Source organism: Melanerpes formicivorus, unplaced genomic scaffold, assembly GCF_026170545.1.
Source record: "Melanerpes formicivorus ecotype bairdi unplaced genomic scaffold, bMelFor1.0.p_v2 SCAF_26, whole genome shotgun sequence".
Lineage (NCBI taxonomy): Eukaryota > Metazoa > Chordata > Aves > Piciformes > Picidae > Melanerpes > Melanerpes formicivorus.
Window position 1 is genome coordinate 10,090,604 of NW_027142378.1, and position 22,880 is coordinate 10,113,483.

Below are 22,880 nucleotides of genomic sequence, written 5' to 3' on the forward strand. Positions count from 1 at the left end.
TAGAGGTCTTTTCCAAGTGAAATTGCTGAGATGGCACCAGCTGCTCAGGCCAATGAAAACTTGTAAGCACCTTCAAGCAAGCCATGGGCTAAAGTAGTTCCTGCCAGGGCTGATCTGAGCAGTGGCACAGAGGGGGCTGCTGCCCTACCACTGGGTGAACTACAAAAGGCTGTAAAGATGGTTAGGGGAGTACAGCATCTCCCTGATGAGGAAAGGCTGAGAACTGTGTGGTTTTAGTCTGGGTGTCAGAAGGATGGAGGACCAGTCTCTTCGCAGTGGTTCCCAGTGACAGGACAGAAGCGTAAGAAGCTCCATCTGAACATGAGGAAAAACTTCTTTAAGGGTGACAGAGCGCTGGAAGAGGCTGCCCGGAGAGGTGGTGAAGTCTCCATCTCTGCAGGCATTCCAAACCCGCTTGGGCACGTTCCCGTGCGACCTTCTCTCGGTGAACCTGCCGTGGCTCAGTGATCTCCTTCAGCCCAGGGTCCCTCTCTCCCCTCGCACAGAGCCTGCTCTGCTCCACCCCTGCCTCACCTCAGGGACTGTTTCCCTCTCCGCTTTCGTGGCGTTTCGCTCTCTCTAAAGCACGTTTCCGCCTAGCTCCCGCAGCCAGCCCCCGTCCCGGACACCAAGGTACAGTCGCTCCACCCCGGGGACAGCCGCGGGGGGCGCACCGCGCCTGCGCAGGGGGCGAGGCGGGCGGGGCGGGGCGGGGCGGGGCGGCGAGGCGGCTGCAGCATGGCGGCGCCGGCGGCGTGAGTGCGGGGTGGGTTGGGTGCGGGGGTGGCCGCGCTGCGCTGCGGGGAGGCGGTGGGCGCCGAGGTCCCGCGTGGGAGGGCCGCGCGGCCCGTGGGGTGCGGTGGGGTGAGGCGGGCCGCGCCGCCCGCACCCCCCCGGGGGCCGTGCCGGAGCCCTGCAGGCCTGGGCTGTCTGCCGCGGCGAGCACCTGCCCCACGCCCGGCTGTGGCAGGCGGAGAGCTTCGCCTGTGCAGGACGTCGGAGGCAGGGAACAGTTAACCCTGTGTCTCCCGGCGAACGTAGGGGTAGAGGGTGCGGGCTGCTGCTGCGACGACCCCCTTCATCCTGCCGGCATCCTCTCGCCCGCGGGGGGCATTGCTGCCTTCTCCTAGGGCTCTCCAGTGCCTGCTGCTTCCCTCCCCTGCTGTGTTTTCAGCTCTCGTGTAGCTGCAGTCGAGGCCCTTCTGGCACCAGGAGGATCGGAGCAATTGCCCTCTGTGTGTGCCGCCTACATCCTACATCTCGGTGTCAGCTGATAGCAGGCACAAAGATTTGTCGGTTTTATTTGGTTGTTGCTTGGTGTTTGGCTTTGGTTTGTTATTATTATTGTTATTTATTTAATTTTAATGTTGTGTGTGTGTGTGTTTTGGTTTGGTTTTGGGGTGGGCTTTTTTTTGGAGGGGGTTGTGGTTTGGGGTTGGTTTATGTTTGGTTTTGGTTTGTTTCTTGGGTTTGGTTTGTTTCTTTTGCTTTGCTTCTTTCTTTTGCTCTGCTTCTTTCTTTTGCTTTGCTTCTTTCTTTTGCTTTGCTTCTTTCTTTTGCTTTGCTTCTTTCTTTTGCTTTGCTTCTTTCTTTTGCTTTCCTTCTTTCTTTTGCTTTCCTTCTTTCTTTTGCTTTCCTTCTTTCTTTTGCTTTCCTTCTTTCTTTTGCTTTCCTTCTTTCTTTTGCTTTCCTTCTTTCTTTTGCTTTCCTTCCTTCTTTTGCTTTCCTTCTTTCTTTTGCTTTGTTTTGTTTGGTTTTTTTAATGCAATTTCCCTGATTGCCTGGGTCAGGCAAAGCGTGGCCAGCAGAACCAGGGCAGTGGTTGGCCTCCTGTACTCAGCACTGCTCAGACCACACCTTGAGTCCTGGGTTCAGTTTTGGTGTCCTCTTTAAAAGAAAGGCATTTAAGTCTCAAGCTGTGCCAGGGGAAGGAAGTTTAGGCTGGAGGTGAGGAGAAAGTTCTTCCCAGAGAGAGCTGTTAGCCATTGGAATGTGCTGCCCAGGGAGATGGTGGAGGCACCATCCCTGGAGGTGTTCAAGAGGGGATTGGACCTGGCACTTTGTGCTGTGGTTTAGCAGTCATGAGGTGTTGGGTGACAGGTTGGACTTGATGATCTTTGAGGTCTTTTCCAACCTTATTGATTCTATGATTCTGTGAGATGGAATCGTAGAATGATTCATGAATTCATGAAGTAGAATCCAGGTCTGGAGAAGGGCAATGAAGAGAGCTGGTGAAGGATCTAGAGGACAAATCTTGTGAGGAGCAGCAGAGGCACCTGGGGTTGCTTAGTGTGGAGAAGAGGAGGCTGAAGGGCAACCTCATTGCTCTCTACAGCTCCCTGAAAGGTTGCAGCGAGGTGGGTGTTGGTCTTTTCTCAGTAGTAACAAGTGACAGGACAGGAAGAAACAGCCTCAGGTTGCACCAGGGGAGATTTAGGTTGGAGATTAGAAGAAAGGTCTTGGCTGAAAGGGCTCTCAAAGACCAGAATGGGCTCCCAGGGTTGAATCTCCATCCCTGGAGGTGTTTCAGAGATGCAGAGGTGTGGTGCTGAGTGACAGCAGAACGACACAATGGTATTTGCTCCCCATAAATCACTGCTGCCTGAGTTTTAATCATCTGAATGATGACATCTGAATGCTTGTAGGCTTCTTGCATTGTGCTTAGCTGTGGTTGCTTTCCTGTTACTGGAGCTGGGGGCAGAGGGCTGCTCTAATTCCTTGGGCCTTGTTATGCCTTTTAAACACTGATTTTTCAATTGTCCTTGTTCTGGGACCTCCTTCACTCTCCAGGAACTAACAAAGGTAACTGTGTGTGATTCAGGTTGCCCACAGAGATTGTGGGATGTCCATTCATGAAGGTTTTCCAGATGCAGTTGGATACAGCCATGAGCAGCATGTTGTGCCCCCATAGCTGTCTGTGCTTCGAGCAGAAGGTTGGATAAGAGATCTCTTGAGGTTTCTTCCCACCTCAGTGACTTTAGTTTCTCTGAATTCTCCTTAGTCTATTCCTTCATAGGCCTCAGTAGCAATAGGGGAGGAAGACTTCTGCAGCTTCATGTCATAAAAACAGTTGTAGAACACAAAGACATGCTGAAGGAGGATGGATGTATTCCTTCTGAACCACTGTAGAGTGCAGTCTTGTAGGCATCCAGCAGCCATGGAGGCATTTGCTGGGTAGGGCAAGCAACATGGGAGAGTGGGATTTTACAGGTGCTTTGCAGGTGAATCCCAGAACTTAGAATGCAGGAGTCTACTGCTGGAGTAAGTGTAAGCAGGGCAACAAAGCTGGTGAAGGGTCTAGAGAACAGGTCTGGTGAGGAGCAGCTGAGGGAACTGCAGTTATTTAGTCTGGAGAAGAGGAGGCTGAGAGGAGACCTCATGGCTCTGCATACTCCCTGAAAGGAGGTTGGAGTGAGGTGGGAGTCTGTCTCTTCTCCCTAGTATCAGATGACAGAACAAGAGAAAATGGCCTGAAATTGTGCCAAGGGAGGTTTAGGTTGGATATGAGGAAATACTTCTTTCTTGCAGGAGTGGTCAGGCACTGGAACAGGCTGCCCAGGGAGGTGGTGGAGTCTCCATCCCTGGAGGTGCTCAAGAACCCTGTGGCCGTGGCACCTGGGAACGTGGATTAATAACCACTGTGATCTTGGGTTGGTGGTTGGACTTGATGATCTTAGAGGTCTTTTCCAACCCAAACAGTTCTATGATTCTGTGGTTTAACTGCAGGTTTCCCTGAGTTAGCTGAGCACTGAAGTCAGCATCTGATACCTCAGCCTTACTGCAGGTGCTGAAGGAGTCGCGGGCACAAATCCTGTCCGGTTTGCTCCTCTAAGTCCCTTACCAAATAACCATCAGACTCTTGCACCCTTTCAGCAGGTTTACAAAGCCAAACCTTTCTCTCTTTTTTTTTGCTCTTCCTTTTCTTGCTGGCTCTACAGGAGTGATGTGAGAGCCCCCTGCTCCGTGTGAAGGACGGAACGTTGGCTGAAGGGGAGAACCGAAACGTCCGATAAATGGAAGCCATGAAGATATCAAAGCGCTCCTTTGCTTTTGGGATTTTGGCATGCATAGCTATTTATGTTGCCTACATCAAGTGGCACTTGGATTCCAAGCCTCTGGTGGCAGCAACAGAAGGGTTGGTGGAGAGGAGGGGAGACAAACTGAGCCAGCCGGCGCTGACCGCGGGGCTGGCCGTCTTCTACGGGATTATGTTTGACGCAGGAAGCACAGGGACTCGCATCCACATTTTTAAGTTTACACAGCAACCCAAAGGTATGGCCAAAGCCTGCTGGGGGGGTGGAATTACCCATTGAGGAGAAAGTTCTTCTCCAAGCTGCTCTCCATCATTTTCCTCCAGTCCTGGCTCACAGGTGAGGTCCCAGGTGACTGGAAGCTGGCCAACGTGGTCCCCATCCACAGGAAGGGTCGGATGGAGGAACCTGGAAACTCCAGGCCTGGCAGCCTGACCTCAGTGCCAGGGAAAGTGATGGAGCAGATTATCCTGGGGGCAATAACTGCACCTGAAGGATGGCCAAGGGCATGGATTTAGGAAGGGCAGGTCCTGCCTCTCCAACCTGATCTCCTTCTATGATCAGGTGACTGCCTGGTGGATGTGGGCAGGCTGTGGATGTGGTCTGCCTGGACTTCAGCAAGGCCTTTGACACCGTCCCCCACAGCAAACTGCTGGCTAAGCTGTCAGCTCGTGGCTGGGACAGCAGCACTCTGAGCTGGGTTAGGAACTGGCTGGAGGCTGAGCCCAGAGAGTGGTGGTGAATGGTGCCACAGCCAGCTGGCAGCCAGGCACCAGTGGCGTCCCCCAGGGATCAGTGCTGGGCCCTGTGCTCTTTAACATCTTCATCGATGATCTGGATGAGGGCATTGAGTCAGTCATCAGCAAATTTGCAGATGACACCAAGTTAGGAGCAGATGTTGATCTGTTAGAGGGCAGAAGGGCTCTGCAGAGGGACCTTGCCAGGCTGGGCAGATGGGCAGAGTCCAATGGGATGGCATTTAACAAATCCAAGTGCCAGGGGCTGCACTTTGGCCATGGCAACCCCATGGAGAGCTACAGTCTGGGGTCAGAGTGGCTGAGAGCTGCCAAACAGAGAGGGACCTGGGGGTGCTGATTGACAGCTGCCTGAACATGAGCCAGCAGTGTGCCCAGGTGGCCAAGAAGGCCAAGGGCATCCTGGCCTGCATCAGGAATAGTGTGGCCAGCAGGAGCAGGGAGGTCATTGTGCCCCTGTGCTCTGCACTGGTTAGGCCACACCTTGAGTCCTGTGTCCAGTTCTGGGCCCCTCAGTTTAAGAAGGACATTGAGACACTTGAAGGTGTCCAGAGAAGGGCAACAAGGCTGGGGAGAGGCCTTGAGCACAGCCCTGTGAAGAGAAGCTGAGGGAGCTGGAGTTGCTTAGCCTGGAGAAGAGGAGGCTCAGGGGAGACCTCATTGCCCTCTATAACTACCTGAAAGGTTGTTGTAGCCAGGAGGGGGTTGGTCTCTTCTCCCAGGCACCCAGCACCAGAACAAGAGGACACAGTCTCAAGCTGTGCCAGGGGAAGTTTAGGCTTGAGGTGAGGAGAAAGTTCTTCCCAGAGAGAGTTGTTGGCCGTTGGAATGTGCTGCCCAGGGAGGTGGTGGAGTCCCCATCCCTGGAGGTATTCAAGGGGGGATTGGATGTGGCACTTGGTGCCATGGTTTAGTCATGAGGTCTGTGGTGACAGGTTGGACTTGATGATCTTTGAGGTCTCTTCCAACCTTGGTGATACTGTGATACTGTGATCTTTAAGCTTCCTTCCAAACCAAACCATTCTCTGAGTCTGTGTAATCAGTGAAGGGGCTTGGGGTTTGTGTATGCAGCATGGTTGGTACCATTACTTACCCTGGAATCCTGTTTTTGAACAGAGACTCCCAAATTAACCCATGAGACGTTTAAAGCACTGAAGCCAGGTCTGTCTGCATATGCTGATGATGTTGAGAAGGTAATTCTGTTTCTGTTACTGCCAAATCCTGTCCCCCCAAAACCTCCTGCTTTCCATATGCCTTGCAAATCACATGCTGCTAAACTGCCTTAGTCTGGGGAAGTGTCTCCAAATGATAGGAGCCCACAGGAAAAGTTGGTTGACATGCAGAGGAGCAAGGAGCAAAATGCATCCAGTTCCACTCAGTGCTGCTGTAGTTAACCACAGGGGATGTTCATCATACCTCTGCCTCAAGAGTTTTGATGTGCTGAAGAAGAGAACCAAAGATCTGTGTTGAATTGAAGCAGAGCTGTTTCTAAAGCTGACCAGAATTGGATTCTCAGGAAGACAGTCTGAAAGCCAGGCCAAGTGCCAGGTGACTTCTCTCCTATTTCATTACCTCCTGGCTCACAGGGATTTAGGGGCTTCCTGATCCACACTCACACCCAGCCCACAGTGTTTTCATGGTCCCAAAGGTCTTTTTTTTTCCCCTCCAAGAATTTGTCCTGCTGCCTTTTTCATCTTTTGGAACCAAAGCATTCAGTTACAGAGAGCTCTGTGTCAATGTTTGAAAAGGTGACTCCTCTTGTTCAATTTTGATCTGGGCAATCCCCATTGAACCCACATGGCAGGAGATAGTGAGTCCCTCACCTTCTTCTAACCCCCTGGGATATCCACCTGTCTTTGTTCCATGTTCACAGTGAATCATACCTCTGATCACCCTTTTGCCTTTCCAGGGAAGGCAAATCTGAAGAGTTTCTAAGATTTGATGGGGGGTTTGGGTTTTTTTTTTTTGTTCTTTCTCTGCTCACAGAGTGGCCAGGGAATAAAAGACCTCCTGGAGGTGGCAAAGAAGGAAGTTCCTGTGGAGCTATGGAAGTTTACTCCTCTGGTCCTGAAGGCCACAGCTGGCCTACGGTTGCTGCCAGGAGAGAAAGCTCAGAGGCTGCTGGATAAGGTACAGCTTCTTGTCTTTTGGGTTGCTTTCCAGAAGTCTTGTGGCAAAACTTGGTCACTTCTATGTAAGCTACATACTCCTTTACCTTCACAGAGTCATAGAGTTGGTTTGGTTGGAAAAGACCTCCAACTGTTACCTAACTCTGCCAAGGCTGGTGCCAAACCATGGCCCTCAGCATCATGTCCCTGCACCTTTTAAACACCCCCAGGGATGGGAATTCAACTACCTCCCTGAGGAGCCTGATCCAGTGTGTGAGAACCCTTTCAGGGAAGCACTTTCTTCTAATCTCCAACCTGAACCTCCACTGGTGCAACCTGAGGCTGTTTCCTCTCCTCCTATGTCTTGTTAATAGGAAGAAGAGACCAACACCCACCTTGCTCTAACCTCCTTTCAGGGAGTTGTAGAGAGCAAGAAGGTTTCCCCTCAGCCTCCTTTCATCCAGGCTAAACAAGCCCAGTTCCTTCAGCCATCCAAGCCATGAGCAGCCAGTTTCTCCAGGAGGATGCTGTGGGAGAGTGTCAAAAACTTCACTGAAGTCCAGCTAAACAACATCCACAGCCTTTCTTTCATGCACTAAGCAGGTCACCCTTTTGTAGAAGGAGATCAGGTTCACCAGGACCTGCCCTTCATGAACCCATACTGCCCAGGCCTGATCACCTGGTTGCCCTGCCCTTGCTGCATAATGGCACTCAAGATGACCTGCTGCATGACCTTCCCTGGCACTGGGGTCAAACTGACAGGTCTGGAGTTCTTCACAGAACAAGTGGTCAGGCACTGGAATTGGTTGCCTGTGGAGGTGGTGGAGTCACTGTCCCTGGAGTCATTCAAGAAATGTGTAGGCCTGGCCATGGTGGTCTTAGGTTGATGGCTGGACTCAAGGATCTTAGATGGTCTTTTCCAACAGAAACAATTCTCTTACTGTGTTGTGTTCCCTGCTGCCTGCCAGCTGGCCTGTTCTTGTACACAAGGAATTTCAGCTGGAACTGCTGCAGTTGTTCCTTTAGAGGACTCTGGGAACCCAGGACTTCACTACCTCATGTAGGGTGTAGTGTAAAGGACCTCTAACAGCTAACATGCTCCTTGAAAAAATGCCATTCCCTTGGCATTCCTGAGAGCAAGGGTGCATTAAGAGAGTGTCCAGCAGATAGAGGGAGGCTCTCCTTCCTCTCTGCTCTGCCCTGGTGAGACCCCACCTGGAATATTGCACCCTGGGCACCCCAGCTGGAGAGGGACAGGGGCTTGAGATGAGTCCATGGAGGGTTAGAGGAATGATTAAGGGCCTGGAGCACTGCCTTAGGAGAAAAGGCTGAGAGACCTGGGGCTGTTTTGTCTGGAAAGGAGGAGACTGAGAGGAGATCTAATAAATGCATATAAATATCTGAGGGCTGGCTGTCAGGAAGGAAGGGACAGCCTCTTCTCAGTTGTGCCCTGTGATAGGACAAGGGCAGTGGATGTAAACTACAGCACAGGAGGTTCCACCTCAACATGAGGAAGACCTTCTTTACTCTGAGGGTCACAGAGTGCTGGAACAGGCTGCCCAGAGAGGTTGTGGAGTCTCCTTCTCTGGTGACTTTCCAGCCCTGTCTGGATGTGCTCCTGTGTGACCTGTGCTGGATTCTATGCTCCTGCTCTGGCAGGGGGGTTGGACTTGATGATCTTTGGAGGTCCCTTCCAACCCCTAACATCCTGTGATCTGTGTCCATAGGCCTCTGTGGTGCTTCTACTGCACAGAAATTGCAGTGAAGTAAGCTGGGTTCCCTTCTCTACCTGTGTTCACCTCTTAGAAATGGCATTTCTGAGTAGTCTTCATGCTTGATAAACCCCCACCCCTGTGGGGAGACTGTGCAGAGAGAGTGTGAATTGGTAATCTTGTATAGCAGAGTGCCCTCTGATGCTTGTTGGGCTCTTGAACTTGCCACAGTGATGAGCAGCAGTCAGGATCCAGCCTGAGAAGAGAAGCAGCTGTGTGAAACTACAATGTGAAAACCCAGAAGTTAAGATAGAATACAACTTGCTTGCTGGCTGAAGAAAGGTTTCTGAGTGTAGCTTTTATTCTGAACTACAGGTGAAGGAGATTTTCCAGGCCTCCCCCTTCTTCGTGAGGGACAACTGTGTGTCAATAATGAATGGAACTGATGAAGGTAGGCTTCTGTGGAGATCCTTTCTGCAGTTCTGGAGGTTCCTGCTGCACTGTGACAAGTCCCCATTCACTGTGGTGGGAACCCACAAACAGCAGGTTTGACAGAGATTTTCTGCTGCCTCAGGCAGGGCCAGCCAAAGAGAACTTGTGCTGTGTTTTCCAGTTTGAAGTCCTGAACCCTGTCCTGCTTTCCAAAGCTCTGTGTGCTGAGCAGTTCCTCTGGGATCACCAGAAAGCCACTGTGCTGTCAGCACTGCTGGAAAGGCTTCTTTGGTGTCTGCTTGTTGAGATGGTCTTCAACAAGTGGTTTTGCATGCTCTGCTCTTGACAGTGCTCCTTAGAGCTTTCTGGAAGTATTTGGTCCTCATGTTATTTATAACTGACCTGGTGACCACCAGAGACAGCAGCATCCTGGCCTGGAGCAGCAGTAGTGCAGCCAGCACTAGGGAAGTGATCATCTCCCTGTACTCAGCACTGGTGAGGCTGCACCTTGAGTACTGTGTCCATTTCCCCTTATAGGTGGACACCCTTGTAAAAAGTCCCTCCCCAGCCTTCCTGTAGGTTCCCTTCAGGTATTGGAAAGCAGTTATAAGGTCCCCCTGGAGTCTTCTCTTCTCCTGGCTGAGCAATCCTGGTTCCCTTAGCCTATCCTCATAGCAGAGGTGTTCCAGCCCCTGCATCATCTTTGTGGCCCTCCTCTGGACTTCTCCCAACAGATCTCTGTGTCTCTTACAGTGGGACAAAACCCAATGTGAAGAATATCTAAATTCTAAGGGATCAGATGTTGAAATGTGGATTTCAATCTGCTTAGAACCCAACAGTCAGCTGTTTATGAGGGGGTTTTGGGTGGTTTTTTTAGCTGCTTAATGGAAGGACAACTGTAGTTCTTCTTTTTGTTTTCAAATCACTCACAGCAGTGACAGCCTTCTTGGTTCAGCCAAGGGTTGAGCTGAGCTGTGCTCCCCAGCATGCCTTCAGCTTCAACCACAGAGATAAATGTTTGAATCTGTTAACATAAGGAGCACTGAGTCATCTAATTTGTGGGGGAAAGCTTTCTAAAACAAAGAGAAGAGAGAAACAAGGGTGGCTCACCAAAATGCTTAGAGGAAAGTGGAGTGCCTGGCATCAGACCCAAGCCTGCCAGGGGATGTTCTCCTGGGAAAAGAGCAATGTGGATTTCAAGTCATTGCCTTGCCTCCCAGCTGAGGGCTGAAGCCTTTGTGACTTTCTCACCTGTGAAACACAGATTTCCTCAGACATTTGATATATATGGGGCTTCTCTTCCAAATATGACACAATCTCTGGTGTAGAAGGTTGTTCTCTTTGTTCCAATCTTGGGTTTCAACAGCCATTGACAGTTGTGGACACACTGGCTTTTGGGCAAGGTGGATCAGGGAAGCTCAGCAGAGCCTCTTCACCCTTCTTGAAGGTCCTTCTTTGCTTAACTCTCAACTAGACATCCTTTGGAGAATTCCAGCTAGAAGAGGAGAGAAGGCTCTGGGGAGACCTTATAGAGGCCTCTTAGTACCTGAAAGGAGCCTACAAGAAAGCTGGGGAGGGACTTTTGGCAAGGGCTTGTAGTGATAGGATGAGGGAGAATGGATTGAAGCTGGAAGAGGAGAGATTTACATTGGGTGTTAGAAATTCTTCCCAGTGAGGCTGGTGAGACACTGGAACAGATTGTCCAAGGAGGTTGTGGATGCCCCCTCCCTGGAGGTGTTCAAGGCCAGGTTGGACAAGGCCTTGAGCAGCCTGGTCTGGTGAAAGGTGTCCCTGCCCATGGCAGGGGGGTGGAACTAGATGATTTTTAGAGTCCCTTCCAACCCAAACTGTTCTATGATTTGTGAAAGGGAGACAGGAGTGCTCGTGGCAGGCAGTGTCTCAGTTGGTGGGTAACAAGCTGTGAGCTGCTGCTGATTTTGTTTAGGTGCTGCAGTTAAAAATCCCCCCAGCTGAACAGATCCTGCAGCAGGAAGACTTTGTAGTACAGCTCATCTGCTTTGTTGCTGTGCTTAGCTCAAACCAAGCCCTGTGATCTAACACTGCCTCTTCTGAATCTTCTCTCCTTACTAGGTGTTTCAGCCTGGATCACAATCAATTTTTTAACAGGTATGTGTACATGGGCATGCATGTAAGGATGTCAGCAGTTCTTTAGTTGGGGTTTTGTTACATAAATCATACAGATTTTGGCCATGTGCTTGACAGAGTGAGGGATTTAGTCCCTTTTCCTAGATGTTTAATTGTGGCCTTTCTCATGACTCCCTGGAGTGTCCATTTTATTAGATTCCAGAGAATTGTATTCCTTTGTAGAGTCTGCCTTTGTAGAGTCTGACACTAGCTCTGACTGCATGGGGTTAATTCTCTCCCCTCTCCTCCTCTCCCCTCTCCTCCTCTCCCCTCTCCTCCTCTCCCCTCTCCTCCTCTCCCCTCTCCTCCTCTCCCCTCTCCTCCTCTCCCCTCTCCTCCTCTCCCCTCTCCTCCTCTCCCCTCTCCTCCTCTCCCCTCTCCTCCTCTCCCCTCTCCTCCTCTCCCCTCTCCTCCTCTCCCCTCTCCTCCTCTCCCCTCTCCTCCTCTCCCCTCTCCTCCTCTCCCCTCTCCTCCTCTCCCCTCTCCTCCTCTCCCCTCTCCTCCTCTCCCCTCTCCTCCTCTCCTCCTCTCCCCTCTCCTCCTCTCCCCTCTCCTCCTCTCCCCTCTCCTCCTCTCCCCTCTCCCCTCTCCTCCTCTCCCTCTCCCCTCTCCTCCTCTCCCCTCTCCTCCTCTCCCCTCTCCTCCTCTCCCCTCTCCTCCTCTCCCCTCTCCTCCTCTCCCCTCTCCTCCTCTCCCCTCTCCTCCTCTCCCCTCTCCTCCTCTCCCCTCTCCTCCTCTCCCCTCTCCTCCTCTCCCCTCTCCTCCTCTCCCCTCTCCTCCTCTCCCCTCTCCTCCTCTCCCCTCTCCTCCTCTCCCCTCTCCTCCTCTCCCCTCTCCTCCTCTCCCCTCTCCTCCTCTCCCCTCTCCTCCTCTCCCCTCTCCTCCTCTCCCCTCTCCTCCTCTCCCCTCTCCTCCTCTCCCCTCTCCTCCTCTCCCCTCTCCTCCTCTCCCCTCTCCTCCTCTCCCCTCTCCTCCTCTCCCCTCTCCTCCTCTCCCCTCTCCTCCTCTCCCCTCTCCTCCTCTCCCCTCTCCTCCTCTCCCCTCTCCTCCTCTCCCCTCTCCTCCTCTCCCCTCTCCTCCTCTCCCCTCTCCTCCTCTCCCCTCTCCTCCTCTCCCCTCTCCTCCTCTCCCCTCTCCTCCTCTCCCCTCTCCTCCTCTCCCCTCTCCTCCTCTCCCCTCTCCTCCTCTCCCCTCTCCTCCTCTCCCCTCTCCTCCTCTCCCCTCTCCTCCTCTCCCCTCTCCTCCTCTCCCCTCTCCTCCTCTCCCCTCTCCTCCTCTCCCCTCTCCTCCTCTCCCCTCTCCTCCTCTCCCCTCTCCTCCTCTCCCCTCTCCTCCTCTCCCCTCTCCTCCTCTCCCCTCTCCTCCTCTCCCCTCTCCTCCTCTCCCCTCTCCTCCTCTCCCCTCTCCTCCTCTCCCCTCTCCTCACATGGATGTTCTGGATGTGCTTGGCAGCTGCTTTCACAGAGTGAAAGAAAGTGCAGTGCTGCTTCCTTATGGATTTATGCCACAGAAAGCCCACACCTGTTTACACTGCTGAGTCAGAAAAGGGTAGCTGAAGAGTAAAGAAAAGGGTGAAGGAGGAACTAAGGCCTTTCTGACCATGAGTAAAGCAGTCTGCCATACCCAAGCACTCTGGTCAGCACTCACTCTGTATGGAGTGCTGTGAAGCTTTTTATGCTCACAGGAAGGGTCAGAGATCTTCAAACATAAGCTACCAAGAAGTATTTTGTGATATTTGGCAGGAATGAGTCTTGTCAGGAAGGGGTGTTTGAGGGATCTGACTGAGAGGAGCTGGATTTAAATGAGAAGAGAGGTCTGGCTTGGCAGCAGGAAGAAAGCCAAGAGAGCTGAGTGTCTTAGACCAGTTCTTTTCAGTCTGTCATCCCCTTGGCCATAGGAATCTGCAGAATATTTCTAAGGGATCAGGGAGAGGTGGCCAAGGAAGCCACATTCCTCTCTGCTGCACAGTGGTTACCAGAGCAGAGTTTGTAAAAGGATTCCTTGCACCTACTGGAAAAATGTTTAGGAATCCAATAACCAAAGCTGCTGTAATTAGGGCATGAACAGCCACCAGAGAAATGAGAGGAACTTTGTCACTTGGGGATTTTCAGGTCACCTTGATAAAGCCAAAAGAAGTGTCTGGTAGTTGATGGTATAATTGGGTGCTGAGTGGAAGCTGTCAGGTGGAGTTAGGTTGCCCTCTTTCCCCCTGTACTTCTGACGGTGTAGTGCCCAGCCAGTTTCTCACAACATCCTCCCATGTCTTCCTCTGCTCTCTCACACATTTCAGGCAGCCTAGATGATCCACAGAAGAGAAGTGTGGGGATGCTGGATTTGGGTGGTGGATCAACACAGATCACCTTCCTTCCACGCATGGAGGTAACGCCGGCGAACGCTGCGGCAGAAATCACGAACGGCTCGCTTTGCTCTCCCTTGGAAACTGAGCAGGGCTGTGTCAGTGTGCCATCAAGTCATGCTGTTGACAGGGAACCCCAGGTCACTTGGGCACCTCTTCCTTGTTCTAGTCAGTCACAGAAGCATTCCTAACTCTGCCTCCATGGGGCAGTGATGCATATCTCAGGTGACAGGACAAGAGGAAATGGCCTGAAATTGTGCCAGGGGAGGCTTAGGTTGGACATGAGGAAAAATGTCTGTACTGAGAGAGTGGCCAGGCATTGGAACAGGCTGCCCAGGGAGCTGGTGGAGTCACCATCCCTGGAGGTGCCCAAGAGATGGGCACTTTGGGACATGGTTTAATGGCCATGGTGGTCTTAGGTTGATGGTTGGACCTGATGGTCTTAGAGGTCTTTCCCAACCCAAACAATTCTGTGACTCTATATGGTGAATCTGCCAGGGGTGCTTTATCCTGGGGAAAATGCAGCTTTGCCTGAGTGTCTTAATCCTTCTCTCTCAGTTTGTGCTGCTTACCCTGAAGAGCTCAGTGCTGTTAAGGAATTCAAGTCCAACATTTAGCCTGTATTAGGTTTTCAGAACTCAAGGTGATTTCTCCATCCTTGTTTCTGGTTTCCCTGAGTTCACTCATTTATGAATGGTTGCTTTTTGAACTGTTAGGAAACTGTTCTTGTTATTAAGCTGTTACTCTGCACTAAACAGTACCTGGCTGATGTTTGTCATGCCAGCTTCCTGTGGTCTGTGCTGGAGGCCACGTGGATGTGGAGTTGCAAGGCTCTGGCCTGAGCAAGGATACAGTTCATACTAAAGCTACACAAAAGCAGAGAGTTGGGATGCTGCCTCAAGTGTCCCAGCCTGGGCTGATCAACACATTGTGCTCTTACAGCAGAACCAAAAGGGGTGTGAAGAGCCTGGGGTGTGGAAATTCTTGGCCTTAGGGATGGTGTTAAGGTTTGAGCAGCCTCAATAGCACCGTGGCCTGAGCTTCGCTCCTCGCAGCCACGCTAGCCGCCTTGGTGCGCTTGGGGAAGAGGCTGCAAAGTGCTTTAGATGATAACCCTGTCATTTCTCCAGACCACAGGCTGGTCCTCACTGTTCCTTGGCCAGCAGAGTGATGTTATTTTCCTCTGGCTTGTGGAAGTTCACAGCTGAATTCACTTGAGTAGGAAGTTAATGTGTGCCTGGCTTTCATATTACCTTGCATTCCGTTTTCCCTCCCAGGGGTCATGTGAAGAGGTAGTTGCTATGTGGCCTCTTGACAAAAGCAGTTAAGAGCTGGACTAGAAATTCCTTTTAAATTAAGTCAATTCTTTCATACAGCAACTTGGTGTGGAGTAAAATAGGAACTGAACCAGCTTCATGTGAAGACAGTGTTTGAACTCCAGGTTTTGTTGTGCTGGAGGTGTGTAAGGCCAGGTCGGGGGAGGCCTTGAGCCATCTGATCTAGAGGAGGGTGTCCCTGTCCATGACAGGGGGGTTGGAATTAGGTGATTTTGAAGGTCCCTTCCATCCCAAACCATTCTGTGCCTCTGTGAATCAGTGGTCAAAATGAAACACTGGCAAATCCATAATGTCTCCTTGAACCCTGTTAGGGTTGTTTCATGTCTTTCCTAATGCTGTGGAAGGTTGTTGGTTTGACCTGATGACCTTGGAGGTCTGTTCCAACCCTCATGGCTCTGTCACTCTGTGGTGCTGCTGATGTTTGATTCTGCTGGCAGACACCTTGCAGTGACACCATTTTCTCCCTCCAGGCAACTCTGCAGACGTCACCAGCTGGCCACACGACTTCATTTCAGATGTTTAACCACACCTACAAGCTTTATTCCTACAGGTTGGTTGTGGGAAAGAGAGCACTCTGTAATGGGCAGAAGCTTTTTATGGAGCTAGTGAGATGTTTGGCTGAAGTTGGGTGCTTTCAAATCAATGCTGGGAAAAAGCAGAGAAACCTGAGCCAGGTTTTTGTGGTGGGTTATCCTTGGCTGCCCACCAGGTGCCCACTTAGCTGCTCTGTTGCTCCCCTTCAGCAGGACAGGAGGAAGAAAAAGCTTGCCAAGATAGGAGAGGGAGGTCACAGACTCAGCTTAGAAATTAACTGATTGCCAATTAAACATTAGGATAATGTCAAATAATAACAAAATAATGAATACCCCTTTCTCCCCCCCTGCTCCTCCTCAGGCTCAGCTTCATTCCCAACTCTTCTGCCTCTTCCCCATGGAGCAGCACAGGAGGATGGAGAGTGGGGACTGCAGTCAGTTCATAGCACTTTATATCTGTCAGTCCTTCCTCCTCATTTCTGTTCCCCTGCTCCAAGTGTTTGAGGCAGAGGGAAGCAGCTTTATCCCACCCTTTGCTTGTTGTGAGGTGCATTTGGGCTCAGAAAGAGTAAGCTCTGCATGCTAAAGGCTGTGCTCTGTTTGAGGGGAGGAGGAGAAATGTTAGGGGAATGCCTTCAGCTTCCTTCAAGAGCCTGATGACTGCTGGCAGCTATTGCCTGTGCTTTTTCAGAGAGGGATTATCCTTCTGGCTAAGAGCAATGCAAGAGTGGGGTGTCACACTGTTGCTCTTGCCTCCCCCTGGAGCCATGTGGCTGGGCCCATGCTGTCATGTTGTCAGCAGTGGATCAGAGGAAGGATGTTACTCAGAGGTTTTTGTCTCTTTGCAGTTACCTGGGACTCGGGCTGATGTCAGCAAGGCTTGCCATTTTAGGAGGAGTTGAGGGGAAACCCTGTAAGTTATGGACACTCCCTGAGCCTTGGCTCTAAGCATAGGGTACACAGCCCTGCTGTGGGGGGAGGAGCTGCCTGGCCCCTTTGCACTGGACTCCTAAGTGGTATGTGGACTCCTGTCACCATGGCTGGGTGCATGTGAGATGAATGCAGGAGGTGACACTGCTGGATCCCAGAAGACTTGGATTCCTGTCAGCCCTGAGGGAGGGAATGGGATATCTAAGCCATGGCTGGGGCTTAAAGGTGCCTTACTGAGGCTGTGGGACAGGATGGAGAAGTGCTGGGGATGAGTGATCTGAACCTTAACTCCAGGTTTCTTCCCTTAATGTGGCTTTCTTTTACTTCTGCAGTAGGAGAAGGGGAGGAATTGATCAGCCCTTGTTTACCACCTGGCTTCAAATCTGAGTGGCAGCATGCTGAGATAGTGTACAAAATTAAAGGACAGAAGGCAGGTATAGTGATTTATCACTCTTCCTATCTAGGCCAGTGTGCTGTTAGCAGAGTAAATGATACACTCAGCCTCTTGCAGAGACACTAGATCCTCTGTTTACTGTTCTGTCTGGCTCCTCTTGATGTGCTGCTGCTGCTAAAGAGATTGTGCAGCTCTTTTCTTCTTGTGCTGTGGTGTGTGTATCCAGTCAGTAAAGCTGCTAGCAGTAATGCAGGAGGAGTTGAGCAGTCCCTGAGCAGGGCTTTCAAAACCTTTCTGCCTCAGATGATATTGTCCATCCCTGATCTATCACACAGTCTCATGCTGAGGATGGTTAAGTGGAAAAAAGATGCAGATTGCAGTTGCCTAAGAAGAGCTTAAAAGGTTGTGCAAAGGAAGCCTCTTTCCTGGCAGATCCTAGGTGAATTTTGTGTGTATGTAACTCCTGGGTGTTCAAGGCCAGGTTGGACAGTGGAAGGTGTCCCTAGCCATGGCAGGGTGGTTGGAATTAGATGATTAGGTTCCTTCCACCTCAGACCATTCCATGATTCTATGTAATTTGCCTGTAACATGCTGGGTTTCTTTGCCTTCTTTTAGGTGAGCCTCTGTACGAGTCTTGTTCTAACAAAGTGGCCAAGGTGCTGTATAAGAAAGTCCATAGAGCTGAGGAAGTGAAGGACCTGGATTTTTACACTTTCTCCTACTACTATGACCGTGCAGCAGAGGTTGGCCTCATAGGTATGTGTGCTCCTGTGGAGATTTCATTTCAAATGACACACCTGGAGGAAGTGCTAATGCACAAATCATGATGCTTGCACCTTGTGGAAGGTTTTGGAAGCAAACTGCCTGCATTTCCAGCAGGACTTTGCAGTCCTGGTGGACAGTAAGTTATCCTTGGGACAGCGATGTGCCCTTCTGGCCAAGAAGGCCAATGGAATCCTGGGGTGCATCAAGAGGAGTGTGGTCCTCAGGTTGAGAGAGGTTCTCCTACCCCTCTTCTATGCCCTGGTGAGACCACATCTGGAGTATTGGGTGCATTTCTGGGGTCCCCAGTTCAGGAGGTACAGGGATAGACTACAGAGTGTCCAAGGGAGGCTCCTGGGATGCTGAAGGGATGGGAACATCTGTCTGACATGAAAAAGGGGCCAGTTTCTTGTCAGTGGAGTTCTTTGTTAGAACAAGGGGCAGTGGACACAAACTGGCACACTGGAAGTTCCACCTCAGCATGAGGGAAAAACCTCTTTATTGTGAGGGTGCCAGAGCCCTGGAACAGGCTGCCCAGAGAGGTTGTGAAGTCTCCTTGCAAGACCTGTCTGGGAGCATTCCTGTTGCGATCTGCCCTGAGTGACCCTGCTTTGGCAGAGGGGTTGGACTCCATGATCTTTGGAGAGTCCTTCCAACCTCTGACATTCTCTGATTCTATGATTTTACAGTTGTCTGATTAACTGCAATCAAAAAGGAAGAGAGAGGGGAAAAAAAAGCCCTTATAGTCATAAACACCTTTCTTGAGCAGTGAAGTGATCTTGGGCTTGCTTCCCTGACCTTTCTAGCTGGCATGGAGATTTTCACATCACTCTGTGTCTGTTCAGAATGCCTCCCATCTCCTTTCCAGCAGTGTGCTGCTGCACAGAAGGCTGTCTTCAGAGGTAGAAAGCAGATTATGAGACCTCAGGCTAGTTTGGACACCCCTCTTTCCTTAGCCACTCTGCTTGACAAATAATTCCAGCTGTAACAGGTTGCAGAGCACTGCACTGACCTGTCGGATCTGGTCAGAGGCGTTCAGTGTGCTCAGGCATCCCAGGGGCAGGGTGGCAGAGATGTGGGGAGAAGGTGAGAGTCTATAAACCCTTCCATTAGGCTCTTGGAATAAAGGTCCTTTATAAAACAATACATAACAACCACAAACCAAGGCTTTCCAAGCTATAGGAATAATTGACTCTCTCACAGGTCTCTTCCCTTTAAAGCAAGTGTGAGTATTGTCATGGATTTCAGTGGCTCAAGGTTTGGTTGCCAAAGAACTTTTATGACTTGAAACTGCAATTGCCTTTATGCAAAGCCCATGAAAGAGCACCTTGGGTTTGTGGTGGGGGTTTTGTTCTCTCTCTCTTTTTAGATAAAGAAAAAGGAGGAAGCTTGACTGTTGGTGACTTTGAAATTGCAGCTAAATATGGTGAGTAAAGCACAGACACACACTGCTGGTTGTGTGTAAACTCATACCCAGGTGGCAAATGTGTGATGTGCTAAGAAGCCTGATTTGGTTTTCCCTCTCCACAGCATCTCACCAACTTTTCTACTTACTTCTGAAAAATCTGGTTTATGACAAAGGCCTGCAGCGATAGGATGAGGGCAAAGGGTTTCAAACTAGAGCAGAGCAGATTTAGATTGGATGTTGGGAACAGGTTTTGCACCATGAGGGTAGGGGAACACTGGAACAGGTTGCCCAGGGGAGGTGGTTGGGGCTTCATCCCTGGAGATATTCAAGGTGAGGCTCAAGAGGGCTCTGGGCAACCTGATCTAGTTGAGGATGTCCCTGCTGACTGCAGAGTAGTGGAACACTGGAACAGGTTGCCCAGGGAGGTGGTTGGGGCTTCATCCCTGGAGATATTCAAGGTGAGGCTCAAGAGGGCTCTGGGCAACTTGATCTAGTTGAGGATGTCCCTGCTGACTGCAGGGGGTGGTTGGACTGGATGACCTTTGGAGACCTTTCCAACCCAGAGCATTCTATGATTTTTATATCAGTTCTTGCTTTTGCAGCTCAGGTCAAGCACACCCTTAGAATATTTACACTTCAAAACTCTCACAAGAATTAGTGCTAAACTTATCCAGTTAGCAATTGTCCTGAAATAGAACTTTGAAGACAGCTGTCCTGAGCATCACCTGCTCTGATCTCAGGTAGTTTTTGGTTTTGGCTCAAGATTTCTTTGTGTGCTTGACTGTTAATTGGAAAAGAGGGAAAACCACTTCTTAGCTTTCTGCTTCTTGAGCTGCAGAGGGAATTGCCTGTGCAGATGTACAGATGGAAAAAGCCATTAGGGGTTTCTTTAATCCTGCATTCTGGGGTTTCTTTAATCCTGCATTCTGGGGGGGGGTGGTGTTTGATGAATTCTATGACTGACCAAACAATTGTTGCAGTTCTGATTCCTGAACTGCCGTTTGTGTAATCCCGAGAAAGGAAGTGAGGTTTGGTTTGGTTTTATCTTTTCTTTTGTCTTTGGGTGTTTTTTTTTCCCCTTCCCCTTGAGTGCTTAGGCTTGGGAAACACAACACACCTAAGGCTCTTCAGATTTTCTTTAAAGGTTTGAAGTCAATAGAAGAAAAGTTGGGACAGCCTTTTCATCCTTTCCTGCAGGGATGCAAGGAGCTCAGCTGTCTTAGGGGAGAGACAGAAGGCCTTGGTCTCTCCTCCAGTGTGCCAAAGCTTTTGTGCTTCTCCTAACATGTACATGTCCTTTCAGCCCCATTGTAACAAGCTTCATCACTGTGCAACTCAACTGCCAAGAGGTGTTTTGTGGATTCATTTGAGGGTTTTTTTCAGAGCTTGGGCTGATGCCAGCCCTGAGTCCAGAGTGTGCATTCAGACGCTGCTTTCTTTCTCCTTAGTATGCAAGACGATGGAAATCAGCCCTGGAAGCAGCCCTTTTCTCTGCATGGACCTCACATACATCACCTTCCTCCTGCAGGAACTTGGCTTCCCCAAGAGCCAAGTCTTTAAGGTGATGCACAAAATGGACTGCTGGGGGGAGAGTTGGCAGGAAGGTGCCAAGGCAGTTGTCGTCGTGCCAGGAGCTCAGTTCTTGATTTGCCTTCTTGCTAATGACACATGCTGTGTCCCCAGGGGTGGAGGGACAGTGTCCCCAGGGGTGGAGGGACAGTGTCCCCAGGGGTGGAGGGGCTTTGTCCCCAGGGGTGGAGGGACACTGTCCCCAGGGTGGTGCTAACTGTCTGGTGACAACTTTCAACACTGCATTCATAGAATCGTTTTGGTTGGAAAAGACCTTTCAAGATCATGTAGTCCAACTGTTGTCTAACTGTGCCAAGGCTGGCCTAAACCAAGCCTCTCAGCAGCACATCTCTGCCTGTTCTTCCAGAGAACTGGGATTTAACTTGGTTTGGGTTTGTTTGTTTCTGTTTTGTTCCAGCTTGCCAGGAAAATTGACAACGTTGAAACGAGCTGGGCGCTGGGAGCCACTTTCCACTACATCGACTCACTCAATAGGTACTAAAGCTCCTTGGAGGTTACTTTTGGGGAATCTCAGTTCTAGGAAGCTCAACACAGGAGAATCTGTTGAAGGGCCTGGGGGTTTGCCTTCCAGAATGCTCTGGGGGTTCCTCATGAACTTGGGCCCCTGCCCTCCCACCCCCTGCCAAGACCCCTCCGTCATTGCACTTTCATTTGCAGCGCAGAGTCCGCTCTCTAAAGGATGAGCCTTGATTTGGCAGGGCCTGCAGTCAGCTTGCTGTTCAATTTTGATCCCTGTTGAAGGGAAATCCAGGACTCTGCAGGCCATCTGTGATCTCTATGAGAAAAACAAACCTCTTTTTGTTGGGTGTTTTCTTGGAATGTGCCTGTACTGTGTGCTTGTACTGTGCTGAAGTCGCTGTAGGAAATGATCACTCCAGAAGGAACTCTTCACCATCCTGATTTCAGGGTGGGTTTTTTTTCCTGCTGGCCAGCAGCTTTCAGTGAGGACTTTTCTTTTACTACTTCCGTGTTTGAAGGTGAACTTGTGTGTCTTTGCACAAGAACAATGCCCTCGCCCCAGCAATGCCTCTGAAACAGGAAGTCTCAGCTCTGCTTTCCACTTGCTGAGCTGGAAAAGCTCAGGAGCGCTCTAGAAACTAAACATGGACTCAAGAAGAATAAATCACAGCCCAGACACCCTGTAGGGTTAAAGCCTACAGCCTACTGTTGGCTCCCTGGCTGTTAGGAGGTAGGTGGTGGATGACTTAAAGTGAGCAAGGCCTGGGAGTTGGGTACAGGGCTAATGAGGGATTTGGCAGTTCTGGAGCTGGTCAGGGTGACTGAGCAGCAAGATGCAGCTACAAAAAAAAGAAGGCCTGAGCATGGCTTCTTGGACCTCACAGACATTTGTGCCTTGGCAAGGTTGCTGCAGGGCCTGGGATAAAAAGCACTTCTGTGGCATTCTGGGTGCTGCTTCCTGAAGATGCATCTCACTTGATAAATGAATGTATTGCTGCACTGAGCTGGGGCAGGGCAGCTGCAGTGCACCACTCCAGCAGTGTCCTGGAGGTGGGCTGGGAGTGATCTTGGAGGTGGCAGGAGCTGGAGAGGGCACGCTGTAATCTAACTGTGAAACTGCATTGTGTCTGTCTGGATGTTCAGAGCAGACCCCAGTGGTCTCTTGGGGTGCAAAAGAGTCCAGCCTCCTGAAGAGCCAGCAGTGCCTGCACTCATGGCCACAGCCTTGTCCTTTCCAGGGGGTAGTGAGATGTTGTGTGGTGGCCTGCTTGGCTGCTGGCTCTGCAGCTGACTGTACAGGGGACACTTGAACCCTGCTGTACTGACAATAAAACCCCAATTTAAAACAAAAACCTGGTGATGGTGGCGTGGCTTTTGGCACTGGAGCCTGCAGGGCAGGTGGGTAGAGAAATGAGTGTGCTCAAGCCATTTCCAGCCCCTCACACCATCGCAGCCCCTGATACCATCCCTGTTCCCTGCCTGCCATCTCAGCCCCCATAGGCCAACCCTGTTCTACATGCCTTCCCTTGTCTCCTGAAGCCATTTCCATCCCCTCACACCACCAGAACCCCATATGCCAGCCCTGTCCATTCCCCACACCATCTCAGCCCCTGCATGCCATTCCTGTCCCCCCACAAACCATCCCCACCCCTCCATGCCACTTCAGTCCCCCCTATGCCAGCCCTGTCCCCCCATGCCATCCTTTTCTCCTCAAGCCATTTCCATCCCCTCACACCACCTGAACCCCCTATGCCAGCCAGCCCTGTCCATTCTCCACACCATCCCCGTCCCTGCATGCCACTTCAGTCCCCCATCTGCCAGCCCTGTCCCCCCATGCCATCCTTTTCTCCTCCAGCCATTTCCCTCCCCTCGCCGCCACAGCCGCGGATACCATCCCTGTCCTCCCATGCCACCTCTTGCCTCCCGAA

General features: G+C 51.0%; 1 protein-coding gene across 1 annotated transcript; it reads left to right on the top strand.

The window, feature by feature from the left end:
• The first annotated feature begins 708 nt into the window (after window positions 1–708).
• ENTPD6 (ectonucleoside triphosphate diphosphohydrolase 6) lies at window positions 709–22,304 on the top strand. The gene is made up of 14 exons (XM_068153598.1): window positions 709–755; window positions 3,939–4,272; window positions 5,903–5,979; window positions 6,773–6,916; window positions 8,982–9,057; window positions 11,130–11,165; window positions 13,474–13,562; window positions 15,347–15,426; window positions 16,258–16,322; window positions 16,672–16,773; window positions 17,349–17,489; window positions 18,865–18,921; window positions 20,352–20,464; window positions 20,891–22,304. The coding sequence occupies exons 2-14, from the start codon at window positions 4,014–4,016 to the stop codon at window positions 20,972–20,974; spliced, it is 1,323 nt and encodes a 440-aa protein (XP_068009699.1). The 5' UTR covers window positions 709–755; window positions 3,939–4,013; the 3' UTR covers window positions 20,975–22,304.
• The last annotated feature ends 576 nt before the right edge of the window (window positions 22,305–22,880 follow it).

What these genes read in the sequence shown, in the direction of transcription:
- ENTPD6 (XM_068153598.1), top strand. Translation starts at nt 4,014, where the DNA reads ATGGAAGCCATGAAGATATCAAAGCGCTCCTTTGCTTTTGGGATTTTG. An exon ending in GTTTACACAGCAACCCAAAG is followed by an intron (nt 4,273 to 5,902) that starts GTATGGCCAAAG and finishes GTTTTTGAACAG; the next exon opens with AGACTCCCAAATTAACCCAT. An exon ending in CTCAGAGGCTGCTGGATAAG is followed by an intron (nt 6,917 to 8,981) that starts GTACAGCTTCTT and finishes TCTGAACTACAG; the next exon opens with GTGAAGGAGATTTTCCAGGC.